The 27,188-nt window shown below is 49.0% G+C and overlaps 1 protein-coding gene across 1 annotated transcript in view; it reads right to left on the bottom strand.

Moving 5' to 3' along the window:
- LOC142486227 (pyridoxal kinase-like) overlaps positions 1-27,188 on the bottom strand; it is a 94,480-nt gene that overhangs the window by 24,173 nt on the left and 43,119 nt on the right. The window contains 3 exon segments of the mRNA XM_075584866.1: positions 6,872-6,976; positions 8,143-8,197; positions 13,572-13,796. Of these exon segments, the coding sequence (XP_075440981.1) occupies positions 6,872-6,976; positions 8,143-8,197; positions 13,572-13,712 (301 nt within the window). The 5' untranslated portion in view covers positions 13,713-13,796.

Genomic DNA, 27,188 nt, shown 5'->3' with positions numbered 1-27,188 from the left:
AGGGAGGGAAGACGGGGCAAGGGGAAGGGAGGGAGGGAAGGAAGACGGGGCAAGGGGAAGGAAGGGAGGGAAGGAAGACGGGGCAAGGGGAAGCAAGGGAGGGAAGGAAGACGGGGCAAGGGGAAGGAAGAGGAGGGAGGGAAGGAAGACAGGCGAAGAAGTAATATTGCTGAAATAAATATACTGTTGAAATTACTGAAAAGGACTGGGGGGTTTATGGAGAGAGGAAAATTGTTAGTGTGCAGAATCCATCTTGTCTTTGTGTTATATGTCAGTATGCGTGTTGATGCAAGACTGAACTTTGCTCCAGAGGGGGGGGTATGGACTGTGCCTTGTTGCTCAAATACTCAAGTGTTTTGGTCAGCTAAAAGGAACCGGTTTAGGGTAGATGAATTGATCTTTGGAGTCAGTCTGAGATAGATAAGAAGACCTGTAACTTGGTTGGTTTAGAAGAGGATTATCCCTCGTGTTCAGGAATGCTGGGATGTGATGTGATTATATTCTGCCTGGTAACCCATGTTAAACAAAGGAATCTAACATGTATATACAGCCTGCGTGGGCCCTCCCGTGGCAGAGTGTCTAATGGACCACGTTCGTGTATGATCATACTCTGTGGTGTACGTACAGGCAATAAACTACTCATTATCAACGAACCCTTGTTTGCGAGTTTGTAAATATCGACAGGGTAAGGGGAGGGAAGGGGGGGAAGACGGGATAAGGGGAAGGAGGGGGAAGGAAGACGGGATAAGGGGAAGGAGGGGGAGGGAAGACGGGATAAGGGGAAGGAGGGAGGGAAAGACAAGGAACACAAGGTACAGGGGAAGGAGGTGGGGCAACGTTTCAGGGGCGCAGGAGGTAAGCCCCTTCTTCAGGCCCATTCCAAAGATCAAAGGTACTTCCCTTAGCCCCTACGGCAAAAACCCTCCCTCCCACACATACACCAACTCATATAATACTTCCCTCCCACACATACACCAACTCATATAATACTTCCCTGACACACACACACACACTAACTCATATAATACTTCCCTGACACACATACACTAACTCATATAATACTTCCCTCCCACACATACACCAACTCATATAATACTTCCCTGACACACATACACTAACTCATATAATACTTCCCTGACACACACACACACACACACACACTAACTCATATAATACTTCCCTGACACACACACACACACACTAACTCATATAATACTTCCCTGCCACACATACACTAACTCATATAATACTTCCCTCCCACACATACACTAACTCATATAATACTTCCCTCCCACACATACACCAACTCATATAATACTTCCCTCCCACACATACACCAACTCATATAATACTCCCTGACACACATACACCAACTCATATAATACTTCCCTCCCACACATTCACTAACTCATATAATACTTCCCTCCCACACATACACCAACTCATATAATACTTCCCTCCCACACATACACCAACTCATATAATACTTCCCTCCCACACATACACCAACTCATATAATACTCCCTCCCACACATACACCAACTCATATAATACTTCCCTGACACACACACACACACACACACTAACTCATATAATACTTCCCTCCCACACACACACTAACTCATATAATACTTCCCTCCCACACATACACTAACTCATATAATACTTCCCTCCCACACATACACCAACTCATATAATACTTCCCTCCCACACATACACCAACTCATATAATACTTCCCTGACACACATACACTAACTCATATAATACTTCTCTGACACACATACACCAACTCATATAATACTTCCCTGACACACATACACTAACTCATATAATACTTCCCTCCCACACATACACTAACTCATATAATACTTCCCTGACACACATACACCAACTCATATAATACTTCCCTCCCACACATACACCAACTCATATAATACTTCCCTCCCACACATACACCAACTCATATAATACTTCCCTGACACACATACACCAACTCATATAATACTTCCCTCCCACACATACACCAACTCATATAATACTTCCCTCCCACACATACACCAACTCATATAATACTTCCCTCCCACACATACACCAACGCATATAATACTTCCCTCCCACACATACACCAACTCATATAATACTTCCCTCCCACACATACACCAACTCATATAATACTTCCCTCCCACACATACACCAACTCATATAATACTTCCCTCCCACACATACACCAACTCATATAATACTTCCCTCTCACACATACACCAACTCATATAATACTTCCCTCCCACACATACACCAACTCATATAATACTTCCCTCCCACACATACACCAACTCATATAATACTTCCCTCCCACACATACACTAACTCATATAATACTTCCCTGACACACATACTAACTCATATAATACTTCCCTCCCACACATACACCAACTCCTATAATACTTCCCTCCCACACATACACTAACTCATATAATACTCCCTGACACACATACACCAACTCATATAATACTTCCCTGACACACATACACCAACTCATATAATACTTCCCTCCCACACATACACTAACTCATATAATACTTCCCTCCCACACATACACCAACTCATATAATACTTCCCTCCCACACATACACCAACTCATATAATACTTCCCTCCCACACATACACCAACTCATATAATACTTCCCTCCCACACATACACCAACTCATATAATACTTCCCTGACACACATACACCAACTCATATAATACTTCCCTCCCACACATACACTAACTCATATAATACTTCCCTCCCACACATACACCAACTCATATAATACTTCCCTCTCACACATACACCAACTCATATAATACTTCCCTGACACACATACTAACTCATATAATACTTCCCTGACACACATACACCAACTCATATAATACTTCCGACACACATACTAACTCATATAATACTTCCCTCCCACACATACACCAACTCATATAATACTTCCCTGACACACATATACTAACTCATATAATACTTCCCTCCCACACATACACCAACTCATATAATACTTCCCTCCCACACATACACTAACTCATATAATACTTCCCTCCCACACATACACCAACTCATATAATACTTCCCTGACACACATACACCAACTCATATAATACTTCCCTGACACACATACACTAACTCATATAATACTTCCCTGACACATATACACTAACTCATATAATACTTCCCTCCCACACATACACTAACTCATATAATACTTCCCTACCACACATACACTAACTCATATAATACTTCCCTCCCACACATACACTAACTCATATAATACTTCCCTGACACATATACACCAACTCATATAATACTTCCCTCTCACACATACACCAACTCATATAATACTTCCCTGACACACATACTAACTCATATAATACTTCCCTCCCACACATACACTAACTCATATAATACTTCCCTGACACATATACACCAACTCATATAATACTTCCCTCTCACACATACACCAACGCATATAATACTTCCCTGACACACATACTAACTCATATAATACTTCCCTGACACACATACACTAACTCATATAATACTTCCGACACACATACTAACTCATATAATACTTCCCTGACACACATATACTAACTCATATAATACTTCCCTCCCACACATACACCAACTCATATAATACTTCCCTCCCACACATACACCAACTCATATAATACTTCCCTCTCACACATACACCAACTCATATAATACTTCCCTCCCACACATACACCAACTCATATAATACTTCCCTGACACACATACACTAACTCATATAATACTTCCCTGACACACATACACTAACTCATATAATACTTCCCTGACACATATACACCAACTCATATAATACTTCCCTCCCACACATACACCAACTCATATAATACTTCCCTGACACACATACACCAACTCATATAATACTTCCCTGACACACATACACTAACTCATATAATACTTCCCTCCCACACATACACCAACTCATATAATATTTCCCTGACACACATACACTAACTCATATAATACTTCCCTCCCACACATACACCAACTTATATAATACTTCCCTGACACACATACACCAACTCATATAATACTTCCCTGACACGCATACACTAACTCATATAATACTTCCCTCCCACACATACACTAACTCATATAATACTTCCCTGACACATATACACCAACTCATATAATACTTCCCTCCCACACATACACTAACTCATATAATACTTCCCTCCCACACATACACTAACTCATATAATACTTCCCTCCCACACATACACCAACTCATATAATACTCCCTCCCACACATACACCAACTCATATAATACTCCCTCCCACACATACACCAACTCATATAATACTTCCCTCCCACACATACACCAACTCATATAATACTTCCCTGACACACATACACTAACTCATATAATACTTCCCTCCCACACATACACTAACTCATATAATACTTCCCTGACACATATACACCAACTCATATAATACTTCCCTCTCACACATACACTAACTCATATAATACTTCCCTGACACATATACACCAACTCATATAATACTTCCCTCCCACACATACACCAACTCATATAATACTTCCCTCCCACACATACACTAACTCATATAATACTTCCCTCCCACACATACACCAACTCATATAATACTTCCCTCTCACACATACACCAACTCATATAATACTTCCCTGACACACATACTAACTCATATAATACTTCCCTGACACACATACACTAACTCATATAATACTTCCCTCCCACACATACACCAACTCATATAATACTTCCCTCCCACACATACACCAACTCATATAATACTTCCCTGACACACATATACTAACTCATATAATACTTCCCTCCCACACATACACCAACTCATATAATACTTCCGACACACATACACTAACTCATATAATACTTCCCTGACACATATACACCAACTCATATAATACTTCCCTCCCACACATACACCAACTCATATAATACTTCCCTGACACACATATACTAACTCATATAATACTTCCCTCCCACACATACACCAACTCATATAATACTTCCCTCCCACACATACACCAACTCATATAATACTTCCCTGACACACATACACTAACTCATATAATACTTCCCTGACACATATACACCAACTCATATAATACTTCCCTCCCACACATACACCAACTCATATAATACTTCCCTGACACACATATACTAACTCATATAATACTTCCCTCCCACACATACACTAACTCATATAATACTTCCCTCCCACACATACACCAACTCATATAATACTTCCCTGACACGCATACACTAACTCATATAATACTTCCCTGACACACATACACCAACTCATATAATACTTCCCTCACAAACATACACTAACTCATATAATACTTCCCTCCCACACATACACTAACTCATATAATACTTCCCTCCCACACATACACCAACTCATATAATACTTCCCTCCCACACATACACCAACTCATATAATACTTCCCTGACACACATACACTAACTCATATAATACTTCCCTGACACACACACACACACACACACACACACACTAACTCATATAATACTTCCCTGACACACACATACACTAACTCATATAATACTTCCCTCCCACACATACACCAACTCATATAATACTTCCCTGACACACATACTAACTCATATAATACTTCCCTGACACACATACACCAACTCATATAATACTTCCCTCCCACACATACACCAACTCATATAATACTTCCCTCCCACACATACACTAACTCATATAATACTTCCCTCCCACACATACACTAACTCATATAATACTTCCCTGACACACATACTAACTCATATAATACTTCCCTCCCAAACATACACCAACTCATATAATACTTCCCTCCCACACATACACCAACTCATATAATACTTTCCTGACACACATACACTAACTCATATAATACTTCCCTGACACACATACACTAACTCATATAATACTTCCCTCCCACACATACACCAACTCATATAATACTTCCCTGACACACATACTAACTCATATAATACTTCCCCGACACACATACACTAACTCATATAATACTTCCCTCCCACACATACACTAACTCATATAATACTTCCGACACACATACACCAACTCATATAATACTTCCGACACACATACTAACTCATATAATACTTCCCTGACACACATACACTAACTCATATAATACTTCCCTGACACACATACACTAAATGGTATAATACTTCCCTCCCAAACATACACTAACTCATATAATACTTCCCTCCCAAACATACACCAACTCATATAATACTTCCCCGACACACATACACTAACTCATATAATACTTCCCTCCCACACATACACCAACTCATATAATACTTCCCTCCCACACATACACCAACTCATATAATACTTCCCTCCCACACATACACTAACTCATATAATACTTCCGACACACATACACCAACTCATATAATACTTCCGACACACATACTAACTCATAATACTTCCCTCCCACACATACACCAACTCATATAATACTTCCCTGACACACATACACTAACTCATATAATACTTCCCTCCCACACATACACTAACTTGTATAATACTTCCCTCCCACACATACACTAACTCGTATAATACTCACGGACACACATCACTCAGTATATACGTTATCAGTCAGTACTCAGTCGCTATATACACCTTAAATATCAGTACGCAGCCGGTATACACACGTTTCCCATCAGTATAGAGTCGGTACACACACGTTACCCGGCAGTACTCAGTTGTTATATTACACGTTACCTGTCAGTACGTAGTCGTATTGTGTGACTTGGTTTAGTTTCAGACCCTCGTAAAGTTCCTCCAGCCCCTCCGCGTTCAGCATCTGCCCTTTCCAGTGAGCATACCCTGGAGGGGGAGGGGGTGCGGTGAGTGAGAGACTGGGGGGGGGGAGACTTGGGGAGAGTTTGTGAATGAGGAGGATGATGGGACAGAGAGTGTGTGGGGGACAGGAGGAGACTAGTGTGAAGAAGGAAAGGGATGGATATTGAGGGCAGTGGGGGAGAGCGAGAGAGTGGGGGGGGAGAAGGGGAAGGGAGAGAAAGGGAAGGCAGAAGGCTGAGAGATGGGAGAGAAGGGGAAGGCAGAAGGCTGAGAGGGGGAGAGAAGGGGAAGGCAGGAGGCTGAGAGGGGGAGAGAAGGGGAAGGCAGAAGGCTGAGAGGGGGAGAGAAGGGGAAGGCAGGAGGCTGAGAGGGGGAGAGAAGGGGAAGGCAGGAGGCTGGATGGGGATAAGGGGAAGGCAGAAGGCTGAGGGGGGAGAGAATGAGAAGGCAGGAGGCTGGATGGGGATAAGGGGAAGGCACAAAGCTGAGGGAGAGAGAAGGGGGAAGGCAGGAGGCTGGAGGGGAGAGAAGGAGAAGGCAGGAGGCTGAGAGGGGGAGAAGGGGAAGGCAGGAGGCTGGAGGGGAGAGAAGGGGAAGGCAGGAGGGGAGAGAAGGGGAAGGCAGGAGGGGAGAGAAGGGGAAGGCAGGAGGCTGGAGGGGAGAGAAGGGGAAGGCAGGAGGCTGAGGGGGGGAGAAGGGGAAGGTAGGAGGCTGAGAGGAGGGGAAGGCAAGAGGCAGGGAGGGGGAGAGAAGGGGAAGGCGGGAGGCTGCAAGGGGGAGAAAGGGAAGGCAGGAGGCTGCAAGTGGGAGAGAAGAGGAAGGCAGGAGGCTGAGGGGGGAGAGAAGGGGAAGGCAAGAGGCTGAGGGGGGAGAGAAGGGGAAGGCAGGAGGCTGAGGGGGGAGAGAAGGGGAAGGCAGGAGGCTGAGGGGAGAGAGAAGGGGAAGGCAGGAGGCTGAGAGGGGGAGAAGGGGAAGGCAGGAGGCTGACGGGGGAGAGAAGGGGAAGGCAGGAGGCTGAGGGGAGGAGAGGAAGGCAGGAAGCTGAGGGGTGGTGGTGGGAGAGTAGGAAACGGAGGGTGTGGGGAGAGGAAATGGTATGCCATGGCATTGTCAGTGAAGTGCTCAGAGGAAGGAGCATATCATGACACACGCATGAGACACGGGGTAGTAGGGGAGGGGGGATAACTCACCCGTGTGGTTGGAAAACTGGACGGAGTTCACAGTGTCCACCTCAAACCCCAAAACCTGCAGAGAGAGGAGTGTAAGAAGAGACCCCAAAACTGAGTGTCAGGGGATGACCCCAAAACCCGTTTTTACTCTGTTGTAACAGCTGTTTTACTACAGGGGTGAGCTTATATTGTTTCAATGGGGGGGAAAAAAATAGTGGTGTGTTTTGGACCAAACACGTGAAGTCTCCTTTCTGCGCCAGTGACCTCTGTGGGAGAAAACAACAACATCCAGGATCACTCCAAAGAAAAAACTGATGCTGCTAAATGAAAACTAGCAAGTCCCACACAAGAAAACCAGATCCATAAATCACTAATAAATGTCCATGAACATCTCTCCCGTTCACTAATCCACTGATAAACTGAATGCTTTAATGGCACCCCTTAGAAGTACATGGTTATAGACTAACACGGGTAGGGGCTAAATGTGGTAGGGAGGAATAAATAGCAGTGATACCGCCGTGTCTCCTAAAAGGAAGCACAGGCTAAGTACACCGCTACCCTCCGCCACTGCCCTCCTAAACCCGGTGTCAACCACGGACACAAGAATCCTCTCACGGAGGTAGGGGAAGGGAGATAACTCACGGTCTTGACTCGCCGGTCTCCGGTCTGCGATGACGTCACTGGACTGTGACCCGGAAGAGGAAATCAGCGTGCTCCAGCCCAAAGGTGAATATAACAAAAATAGAAAGTTGCGAGGCGGTCACTGCTATCGCAGACACGCAATAAAAATAAAAGGTATTTATTTGTGCATATTACACGGAAAAGTCAGCTGCAGAGCAAACTCTGACGCGTTTCGTTCCTAGCAGGAACTTTGTCAAAGTGCTAGGAACGAAACGCGTCAGAGTTTGCTCTGCAGCTGACTTTTCCGTGTAATATGCACAAATAAATACCTTTTATTTTTATTGCATGTCTGCATTCATACCCCGGCGATAGCAGTGACCGCCTCGCAACTTTCTATCTTTCTATTTCTATTTCTGTGGGAGAAAAGCCTGACATATGATAACGTAATGTATAGGATGTTATGTTTTATCCTGTTATTTTAAGAAACTGTCCTGTATTTACAGTAACTGTATGTTCTTGTAATCCTTTTTCTGTAATCTAAGCACTGTATTTTTATAGATTAAAACATTTAATAAGTGATGCTTTGGGCTCTGCATGAACTGTTACACGCTCTGGAGAGAGTATTTACCTTTTCGGACACATTTTGCTACAACAGATGTGTGTTAAGTGCTTAGTTTTTTCTATAATAAACTGGGACCAGAGACGCCGGCAGATATATTAATGACATATTTTTGCATAATTTCTCGGGTGGTGGTAGCGTATAGATATGTGTAAGGATAAAAATAATATATGCCAGCTGTGTTCCCTTCAGGGACTGAAAAGGTTAAAACAATATATGCCAGCTTCATTTTTCTTAGGGACCAAAATGGTTAATATAATATGTTAGTTTTGTCAGTTTTAGATAAACTGTTTCAGTGTCTCAAACACGGGAAGTAAAACCGCTGAACTTTCGGTCACCCCGCTAATAACTGATTTACTTCTCAGGAATGGCATTTCCAGATAGGATATGTAACCTCAAGCGTCTACTCTGCATGTCTGAATTTAGCTTGTAACTGAGGTTTAGAACTGATGAGGTTTTTTCTGCTTGCCCTTCTGTATAAATACACCGCTCGCCTAATCATTAAACCGATGTAAGAAAGCAGCAGCCTGTGTGTGTTTCTGTGTTCTTACTCTCCGAGCTCGTGCCATCATATCCGAGAACAAGAATATTCGGTGCCGTGGTGAAATCTCCCCGGGTCGAGTTTAGGGTGTGGTGTACCTGCCCTACGAATCGATCACTTGGATCGGATCTAACAATATGCATGGAAGAAGGGGTACCTTGCATCGAAACGTAGCCCCCCTTCTCCCGTTTATTCCCCTGTCCCACTGTTGTCTTACACCTGTGTTCCTTTATCCCTCCCCCCTGGATTTTTCCCACTGTATAGTGTTAACCCCTTCCCCCACCCCCTCTCCTTTTAGTTGTTAGCTCTGTTGTGTGTATACACTGATTTTCCATTGTCTGTTTGTCCTCTATATTTGGCAGTTTGTACAATATATTCTTAATTTATTTGGCATAAACCTAGTGTCATTTTCTCAGTTACTCCGAGTGCTGGGAGCCCTCCAATCCATGTATATAATCCGACAGGAGGGGGTCCCCCCCATGTATATCTCAGACAGGAGGGGGTCCCCCCCATGTACATCTCAGACAGGAGGGGGTCCCCCCCATGTATATCTCAGACAGGAGGGGGTCCCCCCCATGTATATCTCAGACAGGAGGGGGTCCCCCCCATGTATATCTCAGACAGGAGGGGGACCCCCCCATGTATATCTCAGACAGGGGAGGGGTCCCCCCATGTATATCTCAGAAAGGAGGGGGTTCCCCCCATGTATATCTCAGACAGGAGGGGTCCCCCCCCATGTATATCTCAGACAGGAGGGGTCCCCCCCCCATGTATATCTCAGACAGGAGGGGGTCCCCCCCATGTATGTCTCAGACAGGAGGGGGTCCCTCCATGTATACAGTCACGTGAAAAAGAAAGTGCACCCTCTTTGAATTCTATGGTTTTACATCTCAGGACATAATAACAATCATCTGTTCCTTAGCAGGTCTTAAAATTAGGTAAATACAACCTCAGATGAACAACAACACATGACATATTACACAGTGTGTGTGTGTGTGTGTGTACACATGACATATTACACTGTGTCATGATTTAACAAAAATAAAGCCAAAATCGAGAAGCTATGTATGAAAAACTAAGTGCATCCTTACTGCTTCCATAGGAATTAACTGGTCTGGAGCATTCAGGTGTTAACACAATGCCAAGGAGGAAAGACATCAGCAATGATCTTAGAGAAGCAATTGTTGCTGCCCATCAATCTGGGAAGTGTTATAAGGCCATTTCCAAACAATTTAAAGTCCATAATTCTACAGTGAGAAAGATTATTCAAAAGTGGAAAACATTCAAGACAGTTGCCAATCTTCAGAGGAGTGGACGTATGACGAAGCCACTAATTGAGTCAGCTGTGCTGAAGCAGGGATATCCTGAAAATCTGGCCTGTTTGCGGCCCTCGAGGACTGGAGTTCTGCAGGCCTGCATTTAAGGGATCAGTCACAAGGAAAAACACAGTAATTAAATAAAATTAGGTTTATTTTGGATAAGACCTCGGAAACACACAAGAAAATACAAAAATATACACACTTACGGGGTCTGGGGAATGAGATCTACCTTTCCTAGGTGCAGGGACCCACTTCAAATGGGTTTACCCTGTCTGCTTCTCTGCTTCAGGATAGAGAGCTGCACACAGCAGCCACCCTGACATGTACCTCCAGCTGGTCACAGTCCAACTCCACACTCCTTCCCAGAGGTGGACTTGTGATGACCTCCACATTCCTTCCCAGAGGTGGACTTGTGATGACCTCCACACTCCTTCCCAGAGGTGGACTTGTGATGACCTCCACATTCCTTCCCAGAGGTGGACTTGTGATGACCTCCACACTCCTTCCCAGAGGTGGACTTGTGATGACCTCCACACTCCTTCCCAGAGGTGGACTTGTGATGACCTCCACACTCCTTCCCAGAGGTGGACTTGTGATGACCTCCACACTCCTTCCCAGAGGTGGACTTCTGAAGGACTGATTAGCAGTGTTCCTTAGGCTTGGTCCCCACTGGCTGCTGCAGCGCCTGCGGGGACATGAGCCGCCTCTGAATGGGGCCGGGCCCACTGTAAGGGGTGGCCACCGCGCTGCGCGGCAAGTTTTTCTTGCAGAACCGAAATTTGAGATTAACACTGGCGATAGAGCGCTAGGCCACAGCCCCGCTGGTTCAGCCAATGAAGGCGAACCTGCTGGGTGACGTGAGGCCGGTTCCATACGCTCTGGTTCTTCCTCAGACAAGAACTCAAAGTCTTTGTGAGGAATCCCCGCAGCCCCCAGTTCCTGCTGCCGCAGAGCGCCGATACCCGTTAACCCTTGCACAACTAACCAGTGCGGGTCGGTCCCCGGACCAGTGGGACAGCTCTACCGGTAATCGCACCAAGAACCAGGACTGGTTTTATCTGTGTGCGCCCGTTCTCCAAGCGGCCCCCAGGACATTGCTGTACCCCATAACGGACTGTTTCCCCAACCCGGAAACAGAGGGACTATTGCGGCTCCCCCGGCACCACCTCCGGGTAACCTGCCCCGTGGGGAGAACCCCAAATCTATCCCGGGTTAGAGGTGGGTCACACAGTGGATAATTGTGCGTTTTGTGTGAAGCCAGGACTGGTTCTTGGCTGCCTGCCCTCCCTGGCAGTAAGCCCTGGTAAGAGCAGGCCTGCCAGTACCCATCATGGGTTTTCCCCACTCCCTGCAGTGTCCTTGAGTTACAAGGGAGGAGGTGGACCTAGGCCTGAGTATACCCAATCCTGGGTCAGACCTGGTGCCCTCCTCCTGGCAATACTTAAGGGGATTGTCGCCCAAATTTAGTCAGTGCCTCTCCCCACTTCAGAGAGTCAGGTCACCCACAGGTTGCCCGAATAGTGGCCTTCTCTGTTCCTCTTCCCCTCGGAGAGAGCGAGTGTGCACCTTACCTTGGCTCCTGATACTGGGGGTTGGTAAGAGCTGGGACTGCTGCGGGGGCCCTGACCCGTAGTGCAGGTCCAGGGACCATCCTACAGCTGGGTATCCGAGCCAGACACTGTATTGGGCAGACGCCTGCCGTGGCTGTGTGGCCGACAGAATAAACCGTTCCTGTTTATACACCTCCTGCCCGGTGTGTGATCTTACAGGGGAAGGAGAGGGGTCGTTTCTACCGTAGGAGATCGCCACCATACTTCTGGAGCCTGCGGCAGGTGGAGGCGCTGCGCTGCTAGGGAACCACGTGGGGTATGTACCCCAGGAACCTGTCCTGTGTCCCCACAAACATCGGCGGACGACTCAGCCCTCCTGCTTACCAACAGGTAGCACGTACCACACCCGCTGTAATGGCGGAATCTCCCAGGGGGGGCGGGAAACACCGTTGCATGCCGGTCTGCTCAGTACCGTTACGGCCGCGTTATAGGAGGGGGGGGGGCGCGTTATAGGAGGAGGGGGGGAGCGTTATAGGAGGAGGGGGGGCGCGTTATAGGAGGAGGGGGGGCGCGTTATAGGAGGAGGGGGGCGCGTTATAGGGAGGAGGGGGGGCGCGTTATAGGGAGGAGGGGGGGGCGCGTTATAGGGAGGAGGGGGGGCGCGTTATAGGGAGGAGGGGGGGGCGCGTTATAGGGAGGAGGGGGGGGCGCGTTATAGGAGGAGGCTGCCCCCTCCTACCTTCTAATACTGACACCCCCGGGTTTTATTACCCCCCATTGTGCCCCCCCAGCGCACTCACCTGTAAGGGGAACGCGGCGGCTTTATTTCCCACATACCCCCGCACCACGTGACTCTGGATGGAAAGTACCCGGCACTCGCTGGCTCCGGGGGCATCCATGGGGCAACTGGAGGGGCAAGCTGGAGATCCGGGGGCATCCATGGGGCAGCTGGAGGTGCAAGCACCGCCGGGAAGATGGAGATCCGGGGGCTGAACAGAGACCGAGACAGGCAGCGCCAGGGACACCTAACCACAGAGGAGGAGGAGAAGAGACAGTGAGTGGGGGGGGAGGCTGAGGAGAGAGAGAGATGGGGGAGAAGAGTATGAGAGAGAGGGGGGAGAGAGTATGAGAGAGAGGGGGGAGAGAGTATGAGAGAGATGGGGGAGGCTGAGGAGAGAGAGATGGGGGAGAGTATGAGAGAGAGAGGGGGGAGAAAGTATGAGAGAGAGGGGGGAGAGAGTATGAGAGAGAGGGGGGAGAGAGTATGAGAGAGATGGGGGGTATGAGAGAGATGGGGGAGAGTATGAGAGAGAGATGGGGGAGAGTATGAGAGAGAGATGGGGGAGAGTATGAGAGAGATGGGTGGGAGAGTATGAGAGAGGGAGAGTATGAGACAGATGGGGGGGTGGGGGAGAGTATGAGAGGGGGGAGAGTATGAGAGAGAGATGGGGGAGAGTATGAGAGAGATGGGGGAGAGTATGAGAGAGATGGGGGGGGGGAGAGTATGAGAGGGGGAGAGTATGAGACAGATGGGGGGGTGGGGGAGAGTATGAGAGGGGGGAGAGAGTATGTGTCCTGGAACAGGATTGTCTATTTCTGTTCCCCCCCCCCCCCCTTATCGCAGCTTACGGCTGAGTCCATGGTGCCTTCGCCCGTGCGGAGGCGCGCTGAGGGAGAGCGGGTGCTTTCCCTGGCCTAAGTTCCCGCGTCGTCCGGGGGCGGGCCGGAGACGTCACGGAGCTGGTTCGCCCTCAATGGGCGAACCGCTCACGTGACCGGCCCTGCGCTCTTGTGAGCGCCAAAACTAAAAAAAAAATGTAAGACCTACGCCTCCGCACGCCTGCGCGAGCCCCTGCTAAAGCCGCTCTCATTGTGGCTGCAGGGGCTCAGTGACAAGCGTCAGCGCTGACCATGGACGCAGCTTTACACTGCTACACAGAACCTGCAGCCCCTACGCAGCAAAACATGCAGCTTTACACTGCTACACAGAACCTGCAGCCCCTACACAGCAAAACATGCAGCTTTACACTGCTACACAGAACCTGCAGCCCCTACACAGCAAAACATGCAGCTTTACACTGCTACACAGAGCCTGCAGCCCCTACACAGCAAAACATGCAGCTTTACACTGCTACACAGAGCCTGCAGCCCCTACACAGCAAAACATGCAGCTTTACACTGCTACACAGAACCTGCAGCCCCTACACAGCAAAACATGCAGCTTTACACTGCTACACAGAACCTGCAGCCCCTACACAGCAAAACAAGCAGCTTTACACCGCTACACAGAGCCTGCAGCCCCTACACAGCAAAACATGCAGCTTTACACCGCTACACAGAACCTGCAGCCCCTACACAGCAAAACATGCAGCTTTACACTACTACACAGAACCTGCAGCCCCTACACAGCAAAACATGCAGCTTTACACCGCTACACAGAACCTGCAGCCCCTACACAGCAAAACAAGCAGCTTTACACCGCTACACAGAACCTGCAGCCCCTACACAGCAAAACATGCAGCTTTACACCTACACAGAGCCTGCAGCCCCTACACAGCAAAACATGCAGCTTTACACTGCTACACAGAACCTGCAGCCCCTACGCAGCAAAACATGCAGCTTTACACCTACACAGAACCTGCAGCCCCTACACAGCAAAACATGCAGCTTTACACCGCTACACAGAACCTGCAGCCCCTACACAGCAAAACATGCAGCTTTACACCTACACAGAACCTGCAGCCCCTACACAGCAAAACATGCAGCTTTACACCTACACAGAACCTGCAGCCCCTACACAGCAAAACATGCAGCTTTACACCTACACAGAACCTGCAGCCCCTACACAGCAAAACAAGCAGCTTTACACTGCTACACAGAACCTGCAGCCCCTACACAGCAAAACATGCAGCTTTACACCTACACAGAACCTGCAGCCCCTACACAGCAAAACAAGCAGCTTTACACCGCTACACAGAGCCTGCAGCCCCTACACAGCAAAACATGCAGCTTTACACCGCTACACAGAACCTGCAGCCCCTACACAGCAAAACATGCAGCTTTACACTACTACACAGAACCTGCAGCCCCTACACAGCAAAACATGCAGCTTTACACCGCTACACAGAACCTGCAGCCCCTACACAGCAAAACAAGCAGCTTTACACCGCTACACAGAACCTGCAGCCCCTACACAGCAAAACATGCAGCTTTACACCTACACAGAGCCTGCAGCCCCTACACAGCAAAACATGCAGCTTTACACTGCTACACAGAACCTGCAGCCCCTACACAGCAAAACATGCAGCTTTACACCTACACAGAACCTGCAGCCCCTACACAGCAAAACAAGCAGCTTTACACCGCTACACAGAGCCTGCAGCCCCTACACAGCAAAACATGCAGCTTTACACCTACACAGAACCTGCAGCCCCTACACAGCAAAACATGCAGCTTTACACTGCTACACAGAGCCTGCAGCCCCTACACAGCAAAACAAGCAGCTTTACACTGCTACACAGAGCCTGCAGCCCCTACACAGCAAAACATGCAGCTTTACACTGCTACACAGAACCTGCAGCCCCTACACAGCAAAACATGCAGCTTTACACCTACACAGAACCTGCAGCCCCTACACAGCAAAACAAGCAGCTTTACACCGCTACACAGAGCCTGCAGCCCCTACACAGCAAAACATGCAGCTTTACACCTACACAGAACCTGCAGCCCCTACACAGCAAAACATGCAGCTTTACACTGCTACACAGAGCCTGCAGCCCCTACACAGCAAAACAAGCAGCTTTACACTGCTACACAGAGCCTGCAGCCCCTACACAGCAAAACATGCAGCTTTACACCGCTACACAGAACCTGCAGCCCCTACACAGCAAAACATGCAGCTTTACACTGCTACACAGAACCTGCAGCCCCTACACAGCAAAACATGCAGCTTTACACCGCTACACAGATCCTGCAGCCCCTACACAGCAAAACAAGCAGCTTTACACCGCTACACAGAGCCTGCAGCCCCTACACAGCAAAACATGCAGCTTTACACCTACACAGAACCTGCAGCCCCTACACAGCAAAACATGCAGCTTTACACCGCTACACAGAGCCTGCAGCCCCTACACAGCAAAACATGCAGCTTTACACCGCTACACAGAGCCTGCAGCCCCTACACAGCAAAACATGCAGCTTTACACCTACACAGAACCTGCAGCCCCTACACAGCAAAACAAGCAGCTTTACACTGCTACACAGAACCTGCAGCCCCTACACAGCAAAACATGCAGCTTTACACCGCTACACAGAACCTGCAGCCCCTACACAGCAAAACAAGCAGCTTTACACTGCTACACAGAGCCTGCAGCCCCTACACAGCAAAACATGCAGCTTTACACCGCTACACAGAACCTGCAGCCCCTACACAGCAAAACATGCAGCTTTACACTGCTACACAGAACCTGCAGCCCCTACACAGCAAAACATGCAGCTTTACACCGCTACACAGAACCTGCAGCCCCTACACAGCAAAACAAGCAGCTTTACACCTACACAGAGCCTGCAGCCCCTACACAGCAAAACAAGCAGCTTTACACTGCTACACAGAACCTGCAGCCCCTACACAGCAAAACATGCAGCTTTACACCGCTACACAGAGCCTGCAGCCCCTACACAGCAAAACATGCAGCTTTACACCGCTACACAGAACCTGCAGCCCCTACACAGCAAAACAAGCAGCTTTACACCTACACAGAACCTGCAGCCCCTACACAGCAAAACATGCAGCTTTACACCTACACAGAACCTGCAGCCCCTACACAGCAAAACATGCAGCTTTACACCTACACAGAACCTGCAGCCCCTACACAGCAAAACATGCAGCTTTACACCTACACAGAGCCTGCAGCCCCTACACAGCAAAACATGCAGCTTTACACCGCTACACAGAACCTGCAGCCCCTACACAGCAAAACATGCAGCTTTACACTGCTACACAGAACCTGCAGCCCCTACACAGCAAAACAAGCAGCTTTACACCGCTACACAGAACCTGCAGCCCCTACACAGCAAAACATGCAGCTTTACACTGCTACACAGAACCTGCAGCCCCTACACAGCAAAACATGCAGCTTTACACCTACACAGAACCTGCAGCCCCTACACAGCAAAACATGCAGCTTTACACCTACACAGAGCCTGCAGCCCCTACACAGCAAAACATGCAGCTTTACACTGCTACACAGAACCTGCAGCCCCTACACAGCAAAACATGCAGCTTTACACCTACACAGAACCTGCAGCCCCTACACAGCAAAACAAGCAGCTTTACACTGCTACACAGAACCTGCAGCCCCTACACAGCAAAACATGCAGCTTTACACCTACACAGAACCTGCAGCCCCTACACAGCAAAACAAGCAGCTTTACACTGCTACACAGAACCTGCAGCCCCTACACAGCAAAACATGCAGCTTTACACCTACACAGAACCTGCAGCCCCTACACAGCAAAACATGCAGCTTTACACCGCTACACAGAACCTGCAGCCCCTACACAGCAAAACATGCAGCTTTACACTGCTACACAGAACCTGCAGCCCCTACACAGCAAAACATGCAGCTTTACACCGCTACACAGAACCTGCAGCCCCTACACAGCAAAACAAGCAGCTTTACACCTACACAGAGCCTGCAGCCCCTACACAGCAAAACAAGCAGCTTTACACCTACACAGAACCTGCAGCCCCTACACAGCAAAACATGCAGCTTTACACCGCTACACAGAACCTGCAGCCCCTACACAGCAAAACAAGCAGCTTTACACCTACACAGAGCCTGCAGCCCCTACACAGCAAAACATGCAGCTTTACACTGCTACACAGAACCTGCAGCCCCTACACAGCAAAACATGCAGCTTTACACCGCTACACAGAACCTGCAGCCCCTACACAGCAAAACATGCAGCTTTACACCGCTACACAGAGCCTGCAGCCCCTACACAGCAAAACATGCAGCTTTACACCGCTACACAGAGCCTGCAGCCCCTACACAGCAAAACAAGCAGCTTTACACCGCTACACAGAACCTGCAGCCCCTACACAGCAAAACATGCAGCTTTACACTGCTACACAGAACCTGCAGCCCCTACACAGCAAAACATGCAGCTTTACACTGCTACACAGAACCTGCAGCCCCTACACAGCAAAACAAGCAGCTTTACACTGCTACACAGAGCCTGCAGCCCCTACACAGCAAAACAAGCAGCTTTACACCGCTACACAGAGCCTGCAGCCCCTACACAGCAAAACATGCAGCTTTACACTGCTACACAGAGCCTGCAGCCCCTACACAGCAAAACATGCAGCTTTACACCTACACAGAACCTGCAGCCCCTACGCAGCAAAACAAGCAGCTTTACACTGCTACACAGAGCCTGCAGCCCCTACACAGCAAAACATGCAGCTTTACACCGCTACACAGAACCTGCAGCCCATACACAGCAAAACAAGCAGCTTTACACCGCTACACAGAACCTGCAGCCCCTACACAGCAAAACATGCAGCTTTACACTGCTACACAGAGCCTGCAGCCCCTACACAGCAAAACATGCAGCTTTACACTGCTACACAGAACCTGCAGCCCCTACACAGCAAAACATGCAGCTTTACACCGCTACACAGAACCTGCAGCCCCTACACAGCAAAACAAGCAGCTTTACACCGCTACACAGAGCCTGCAGCCCCTACACAGCAAAACATGCAGCTTTACACTGCTACACAGAACCTGCAGCCCCTACACAGCAAAACAAGCAGCTTTACACCGCTACACAGAACCTGCAGCCCCTACACAGCAAAACATGCAGCTTTACACCGCTACACAGAACCTGCAGCCCCTACACAGCAAAACATGCAGCTTTACACCGCTACACAGAGCCTGCAGCCCCTACACAGCAAAACATGCAGCTTTACACCGCTACACAGAACCTGCAGCCCCTACACAGCAAAACATGCAGCTTTACACCTACACAGAACCTGCAGCCCCTACACAGCAAAACAAGCAGCTTTACACCTACACAGAACCTGCAGCCCCTACACAGCAAAACATGCAGCTTTACACCGCTACACAGAACCTGCAGCCCCTACACAGCAAAACAAGCAGCTTTACACCTACACAGAGCCTGCAGCCCCTACACAGCAAAACATGCAGCTTTACACCTACACAGAACCTGCAGCCCCTACACAGCAAAACAAGCAGCTTTACACTGCTACACAGAACCTGCAGCCCCTACACAGCAAAACATGCAGCTTTACACCGCTACACAGAACCTGCAGCCCCTACACAGCAAAACATGCAGCTTTACACCGCTACACAGAACCTGCAGCCCCTACACAGCAAAACATGCAGCTTTACACCTACACAGAACCTGCAGCCCCTACACAGCAAAACAAGCAGCTTTACACCGCTACACAGAACCTGCAGCCCCTACACAGCAAAACATGCAGCTTTACACTGCTACACAGAGCCTGCAGCCCCTACACAGCAAAACAAGCAGCTTTACACCGCTACACAGAACCTGCAGCCCCTACACAGCAAAACATGCAGCTTTACACCGCTACACAGAGCCTGCAGCCCCTACACAGCAAAACAAGCAGCTTTACACCTACACAGAACCTGCAGCCCCTACACAGCAAAACATGCAGCTTTACACTGCTACACAGAACCTGCAGCCCCTACACAGCAAAACATGCAGCTTTACACCGCTACACAGAGCCTGCAGCCCCTACACAGCAAAACAAGCAGCTTTACACCTACACAGAACCTGCAGCCCCTACACAGCAAAACATGCAGCTTTACACTGCTACACAGAACCTGCAGCCCCTACACAGCAAAACAAGCAGCTTTACACCTACACAGAACCTGCAGCCCCTACACAGCAAAACATGCAGCTTTACACTGCTACACAGAACCTGCAGCCCCTACACAGCAAAACATGCAGCTTTACACCTACACAGAACCTGCAGCCCCTACACAGCAAAACATGCAGCTTTACACTGCTACACAGAACCTGCAGCCCCTACACAGCAAAACATGCAGCTTTACACTGCTACACAGAACCTGCAGCCCCTACGCAGCAAAACATGCAGCTTTACACCTACACAGAACCTGCAGCCCCTACACAGCAAAACAAGCAGCTTTACACCTACACAGAACCTGCAGCCCCTACACAGCAAAACAAGCAGCTTTACACCTACACAGAGCCTGCAGCCCCTACACAGCAAAACATGCAGCTTTACACCGCTACACAGAACCTGCAGCCCCTACACAGCAAAACATGCAGCTTTACACCTACACAGAGCCTGCAGCCCCTACACAGCAAAACATGCAGCTTTACACCTACACAGAACCTGCAGCCCCTACACAGCAAAACAAGCAGCTTTACACTGCTACACAGAACCTGCAGCCCCTACACAGCAAAACATGCAGCTTTACACTGCTACACAGAACCTGCAGCCCCTACACAGCAAAACAAGCAGCTTTACACTGCTACACAGAACCTGCAGCCCCTACACAGCAAAACATGCAGCTTTACACCTACACAGAGCCTGCAGCCCCTACACAGCAAAACAAGCAGCTTTACACCTACACAGAACCTGCAGCCCCTACACAGCAAAACAAGCAGCTTTACACTGCTACACAGAGCCTGCAGCCCCTACACAGCAAAACATGCAGCTTTACACCTACACAGAACCTGCAGCCCCTACACAGCAAAACATGCAGCTTTACACCGCTACACAGAACCTGCAGCCCCTACACAGCAAAACATGCAGCTTTACACTGCTACACAGAACCTGCAGCCCCTACACAGCAAAACATGCAGCTTTACACCTACACAGAACCTGCAGCCCCTACACAGCAAAACAAGCAGCTTTACACTGCTACACAGAACCTGCAGCCCCTACACAGCAAAACATGCAGCTTTACACTGCTACACAGAACCTGCAGCCCCTACACAGCAAAACAAGCAGCTTTACACTGCTACACAGAGCCTGCAGCCCCTACACAGCAAAACAAGCAGCTTTACACCTACACAGAGCCTGCAGCCCCTACACAGCAAAACATGCAGCTTTACACCGCTACACAGAACCTGCAGCCCCTACACAGCAAAACAAGCAGCTTTACACTGCTACACAGAACCTGCAGCCCCTACACAGCAAAACATGCAGCTTTACACTGCTACACAGAACCTGCAGCCCCTACACAGCAAAACAAGCAGCTTTACACTGCTACACAGAACCTGCAGCCCCTACACAGCAAAACAAGCAGCTTTACACTGCTACACAGAACCTGCAGCCCCTACACAGCAAAACATGCAGCTTTACACCGCTACACAGAACCTGCAGCCCCTACACAGCAAAACAAGCAGCTTTACACCGCTACACAGAACCTGCAGCCCCTACACAGCAAAACATGCAGCTTTACACCGCTACACAGAACCTGCAGCCCCTACACAGCAAAACATGCAGCTTTACACTGCTACACAGAACCTGCAGCCCCTACACAGCAAAACATGCAGCTTTACACTGCTACACAGAACCTGCAGCCCCTACACAGCAAAACATGCAGCTTTACACCGCTACACAGAGCCTGCAGCCCCTACACAGCAAAACAAGCAGCTTTACACCGCTACACAGAACCTGCAGCCCCTACACAGCAAAACATGCAGCTTTACACTGCTACACAGAACCTGCAGCCCCTACACAGCAAAACATGCAGCTTTACACTGCTACACAGAACCTGCAGCCCCTACACAGCAAAACATGCAGCTTTACACCGCTACACAGAACCTGCAACCCCTACACAGCAAAACATGCAGCTTTACACCTACACAGAACCTGCAGCCCCTACACAGCAAAACATGCAGCTTTACACCTACACAGAGCCTGCAGCCCCTACACAGCAAAACATGCAGCTTTACACCGCTACACAGAACCTGCAGCCCCTACACAGCAAAACATGCAGCTTTACACCTACACAGAACCTGCAGCCCCTACACAGCAAAACATGCAGCTTTACACCTACACAGAACCTGCAGCCCCTACACAGCAAAACATGCAGCTTTACACCGCTACACAGAACCTGCAGCCCCTACACAGCAAAACATGCAGCTTTACACTGCTACACAGAACCTGCAGCCCCTACACAGCAAAACATGCAGCTTTACACTGCTACACAGAGCCTGCAGCCCCTACACAGCAAAACAAGCAGCTTTACACCGCTACACAGAACCTGCAGCCCCTACACAGCAAAACAAGCAGCTTTACACTGCTACACAGAACCTGCAGCCCCTACACAGCAAAACATGCAGCTTTACACCGCTACACAGAACCTGCAGCCCCTACACAGCAAAACATGCAGCTTTACACTGCTACACAGAACCTGCAGCCCCTACACAGCAAAACATGCAGCTTTACACCGCTACACAGAACCTGCAGCCCCTACACAGCAAAACATGCAGCTTTACACTGCTACACAGAACCTGCAGCCCCTACACAGCAAAACAAGCAGCTTTACACTGCTACACAGAGCCTGCAGCCCCTACACAGCAAAACAAGCAGCTTTACACTGCTACACAGAACCTGCAGCCCCTACACAGCAAAACATGCAGCTTTACACCGCTACACAGAACCTGCAGCCCCTACACAGCAAAACATGCAGCTTTACACTGCTACACAGAGCCTGCAGCCCCTACACAGCAAAACATGCAGCTTTACACTGCTACACAGAACCTGCAGCCCCTACACAGCAAAACATGCAGCTTTACACCGCTACACAGAACCTGCAGCCCCTACACAGCAAAACAAGCAGCTTTACACTGCTACACAGAACCTGCAGCCCCTACACAGCAAAACAAGCAGCTTTACACTGCTACACAGAACCTGCAGCCCCTACACAGCAAAACAAGCAGCTTTACACTGCTACACAGAACCTGCAGCCCCTACACAGCAAAACATGCAGCTTTACACCTACACAGAGCCTGCAGCCCCTACACAGCAAAACATGCAGCTTTACACTGCTACACAGAACCTGCAGCCCCTACACAGCAAAACATGCAGCTTTACACTGCTACACAGAACCTGCAGCCCCTACACAGCAAAACATGCAGCTTTACACTGCTACACAGAGCCTGCAGCCCCTACACAGCAAAACAAGCAGCTTTACACCGCTACACAGAACCTGCAGCCCCTACACAGCAAAACATGCAGCTTTACACTGCTACACAGAGCCTGCAGCCCCTACACAGCAAAACAAGCAGCTTTACACCTACACAGAGCCTGCAGCCCCTACACAGCAAAACATGCAGCTTTACACTGCTACACAGAACCTGCAGCCCCTACACAGGAAAACATGCAGCTTTACACTGCTACACAGAACCTGCAGCCCCTACACAGCAAAACATGCAGCTTTACACTGCTACACAGAACCTGCAGCCCCTACACAGCAAAACAAGCAGCTTTACACCGCTACACAGAGCCTGCAGCCCCTACACAGCAAAACATGCAGCTTTACACCTACACAGAGCCTGCAGCCCCTACACAGCAAAACATGCAGCTTTACACCTACACAGAACCTGCAGCCCCTACACAGCAAAACAAGCAGCTTTACACCGCTACACAGAACCTGCAGCCCCTACACAGCAAAACATGCAGCTTTACACTGCTACACAGAACCTGCAGCCCCTACACAGCAAAACATGCAGCTTTACACCGCTACACAGAACCTGCAGCCCCTACACAGCAAAACAAGCAGCTTTACACTGCTACACAGAACCTGCAGCCCCTACACAGCAAAACAAGCAGCTTTACACTGCTACACAGAACCTGCAGCCCCTACACAGCAAAACAAGCAGCTTTACACTGCTACACAGAACCTGCAGCCCCTACACAGCAAAACAAGCAGCTTTACACTGCTACACAGAACCTGCAGCCCCTACACAGCAAAACAAGCAGCTTTACACTGCTACACAGAGCCTGCAGCCCCTACACAGCAAAACAAGCAGCTTTACACCTACACAGAACCTGCAGCCCCTACACAGCAAAACATGCAGCTTTACACCTACACAGAACCTGCAGCCCCTACACAGCAAAACAAGCAGCTTTACACTGCTACACAGAGCCTGCAGCCCCTACACAGCAAAACATGCAGCTTTACACCTACACAGAGCCTGCAGCCCCTACACAGCAAAACATGCAGCTTTACACCTACACAGAACCTGCAGCCCCTACACAGCAAAACATGCAGCTTTACACCGCTACACAGAACCTGCAGCCCCTACACAGCAAAACAAGCAGCTTTACACCGCTACACAGAACCTGCAGCCCCTACACAGCAAAACAAGCAGCTTTACACCTACACAGAACCTGCAGCCCCTACACAGCAAAACATGCAGCTTTACACCGCTACACAGAACCTGCAGCCCCTACACAGCAAAACATGCAGCTTTACACCGCTACACAGAACCTGCAGCCCCTACACAGCAAAACAAGCAGCTTTACACCTACACAGAACCTGTAGCCCCTACACAGCAAAACAAGCAGCTTTACACCTACACAGAACCTGCAGCCCCTACACAGCAAAACATGCAGCTTTACACCGCTACACAGAACCTGCAGCCCCTACACAGCAAAACATGCAGCTTTACACCGCTACACAGAACCTGCAGCCCCTACACAGCAAAACATGCAGCTTTACACCTACACAGAACCTGCAGCCCCTACACAGCAAAACAAGCAGCTTTACACTGCTACACAGAACCTGCAGCCCCTACACAGCAAAACATGCAGCTTTACACTGCTACACAGAACCTGCAGCCCCTACACAGCAAAACATGCAGCTTTACACCGCTACACAGAACCTGCAGCCCCTACACAGCAAAACATGCAGCTTTACACTGCTACACAGAGCCTGCAGCCCCTACACAGCAAAACATGCAGCTTTACACTGCTACACAGAACCTGCAGCCCCTACACAGCAAAACATGCAGCTTTACACCGCTACACAGAACCTGCAGCCCCTACACAGGAAAACAAGCAGCTTTACACCTACACAGAGCCTCCAGCCCCTACACAGCAAAACCTGCAGCTTTACACTGCTACACAGAACCTGCAGCCCCTACACAGCAAAACAAGCAGCTTTACACCGCTACACAGAACCTGCAGCCCCTACACAGCAAAACATGCAGCTTTACACCTACACAGAGCCTGCAGCCCCTACACAGCAAAACAAGCAGCTTTACACCGCTACACAGAACCTGCAGCCCCTACACAGCAACACAAGCAGCTTTACACCTACACAGAACCTGCAGCCCCTACACAGCAAAACATGCAGCTTTACACCTACACAGAGCCTGCAGCCCCTACACAGCAAAACAAGCAGCTTTACACCTACACAGAACCTGCAGCCCCTACACAGCAAAACATGCAGCTTTACACTGCTACACAGAACCTGCAGCCCCTACACCGCAAAACATGCAGCTTTACACCTACACAGAACCTGCAGCCCCTACACAGCAAAACATGCAGCTTTACACCTACACAGAGCCTGCAGCCCCTACACAGCAAAACATGCAGCTTTACACCTACACAGAGCCTGCAGCCCCTACACAGCAAAACAAGCAGCTTTACACCGCTACACAGAACCTGCAGCCCCTACACAGCAAAACAAGCAGCTTTACACCTACACAGAGCCTGCAGCCCCTACACAGCAAAACATGCAGCTTTACACCGCTACACAGAACCTGCAGCCCCTACACAGCAAAACATGCAGCTTTACACCGCTACACAGAACCTGCAGCCCCTACACAGCAAAACAAGCAGCTTTACACCTACACAGAACCTGCAGCCCCTACACAGCAAAACATGCAGCTTTACACCGCTACACAGAACCTGCAGCCCCTACACAGCAAAACAAGCAGCTTTACACCTACACAGAACCTGCAGCCCCTACACAGCAAAACATGCAGCTTTACACCGCTACACAGAGCCTGCAGCCCCTACACAGCAAAACATGCAGCTTTACACTGCTACACAGAGCCTGCAGCCCCTACACAGCAAAACATGCAGCTTTACACTGCTACACAGAACCTGCAGCCCCTACACAGCAAAACATGCAGCTTTACACCGCTACACAGAGCCTGCAGCCCCTACACAGCAAAACATGCAGCTTTACACCTACACAGAACCTGCAGCCCCTACACAGCAAAACATGCAGCTTTACACCGCTACACAGAACCTGCAGCCCCTACACAGCAAAACAAGCAGCTTTACACTACTACACAGAACCTGCAGCCCCTACACAGCAAAACAAGCAGCTTTACACTGCTACACAGAACCTGCAGCCCCTACACAGCAAAAC

This window comes from Ascaphus truei, unplaced genomic scaffold, assembly GCF_040206685.1.
Source record: "Ascaphus truei isolate aAscTru1 unplaced genomic scaffold, aAscTru1.hap1 HAP1_SCAFFOLD_792, whole genome shotgun sequence".
Taxonomy (NCBI): Eukaryota; Metazoa; Chordata; class Amphibia; order Anura; family Ascaphidae; genus Ascaphus; species Ascaphus truei.
The sequence above is the reverse complement of the archived record's forward strand: the minus strand, read 5'-3'. Positions and strand labels throughout refer to the sequence as shown.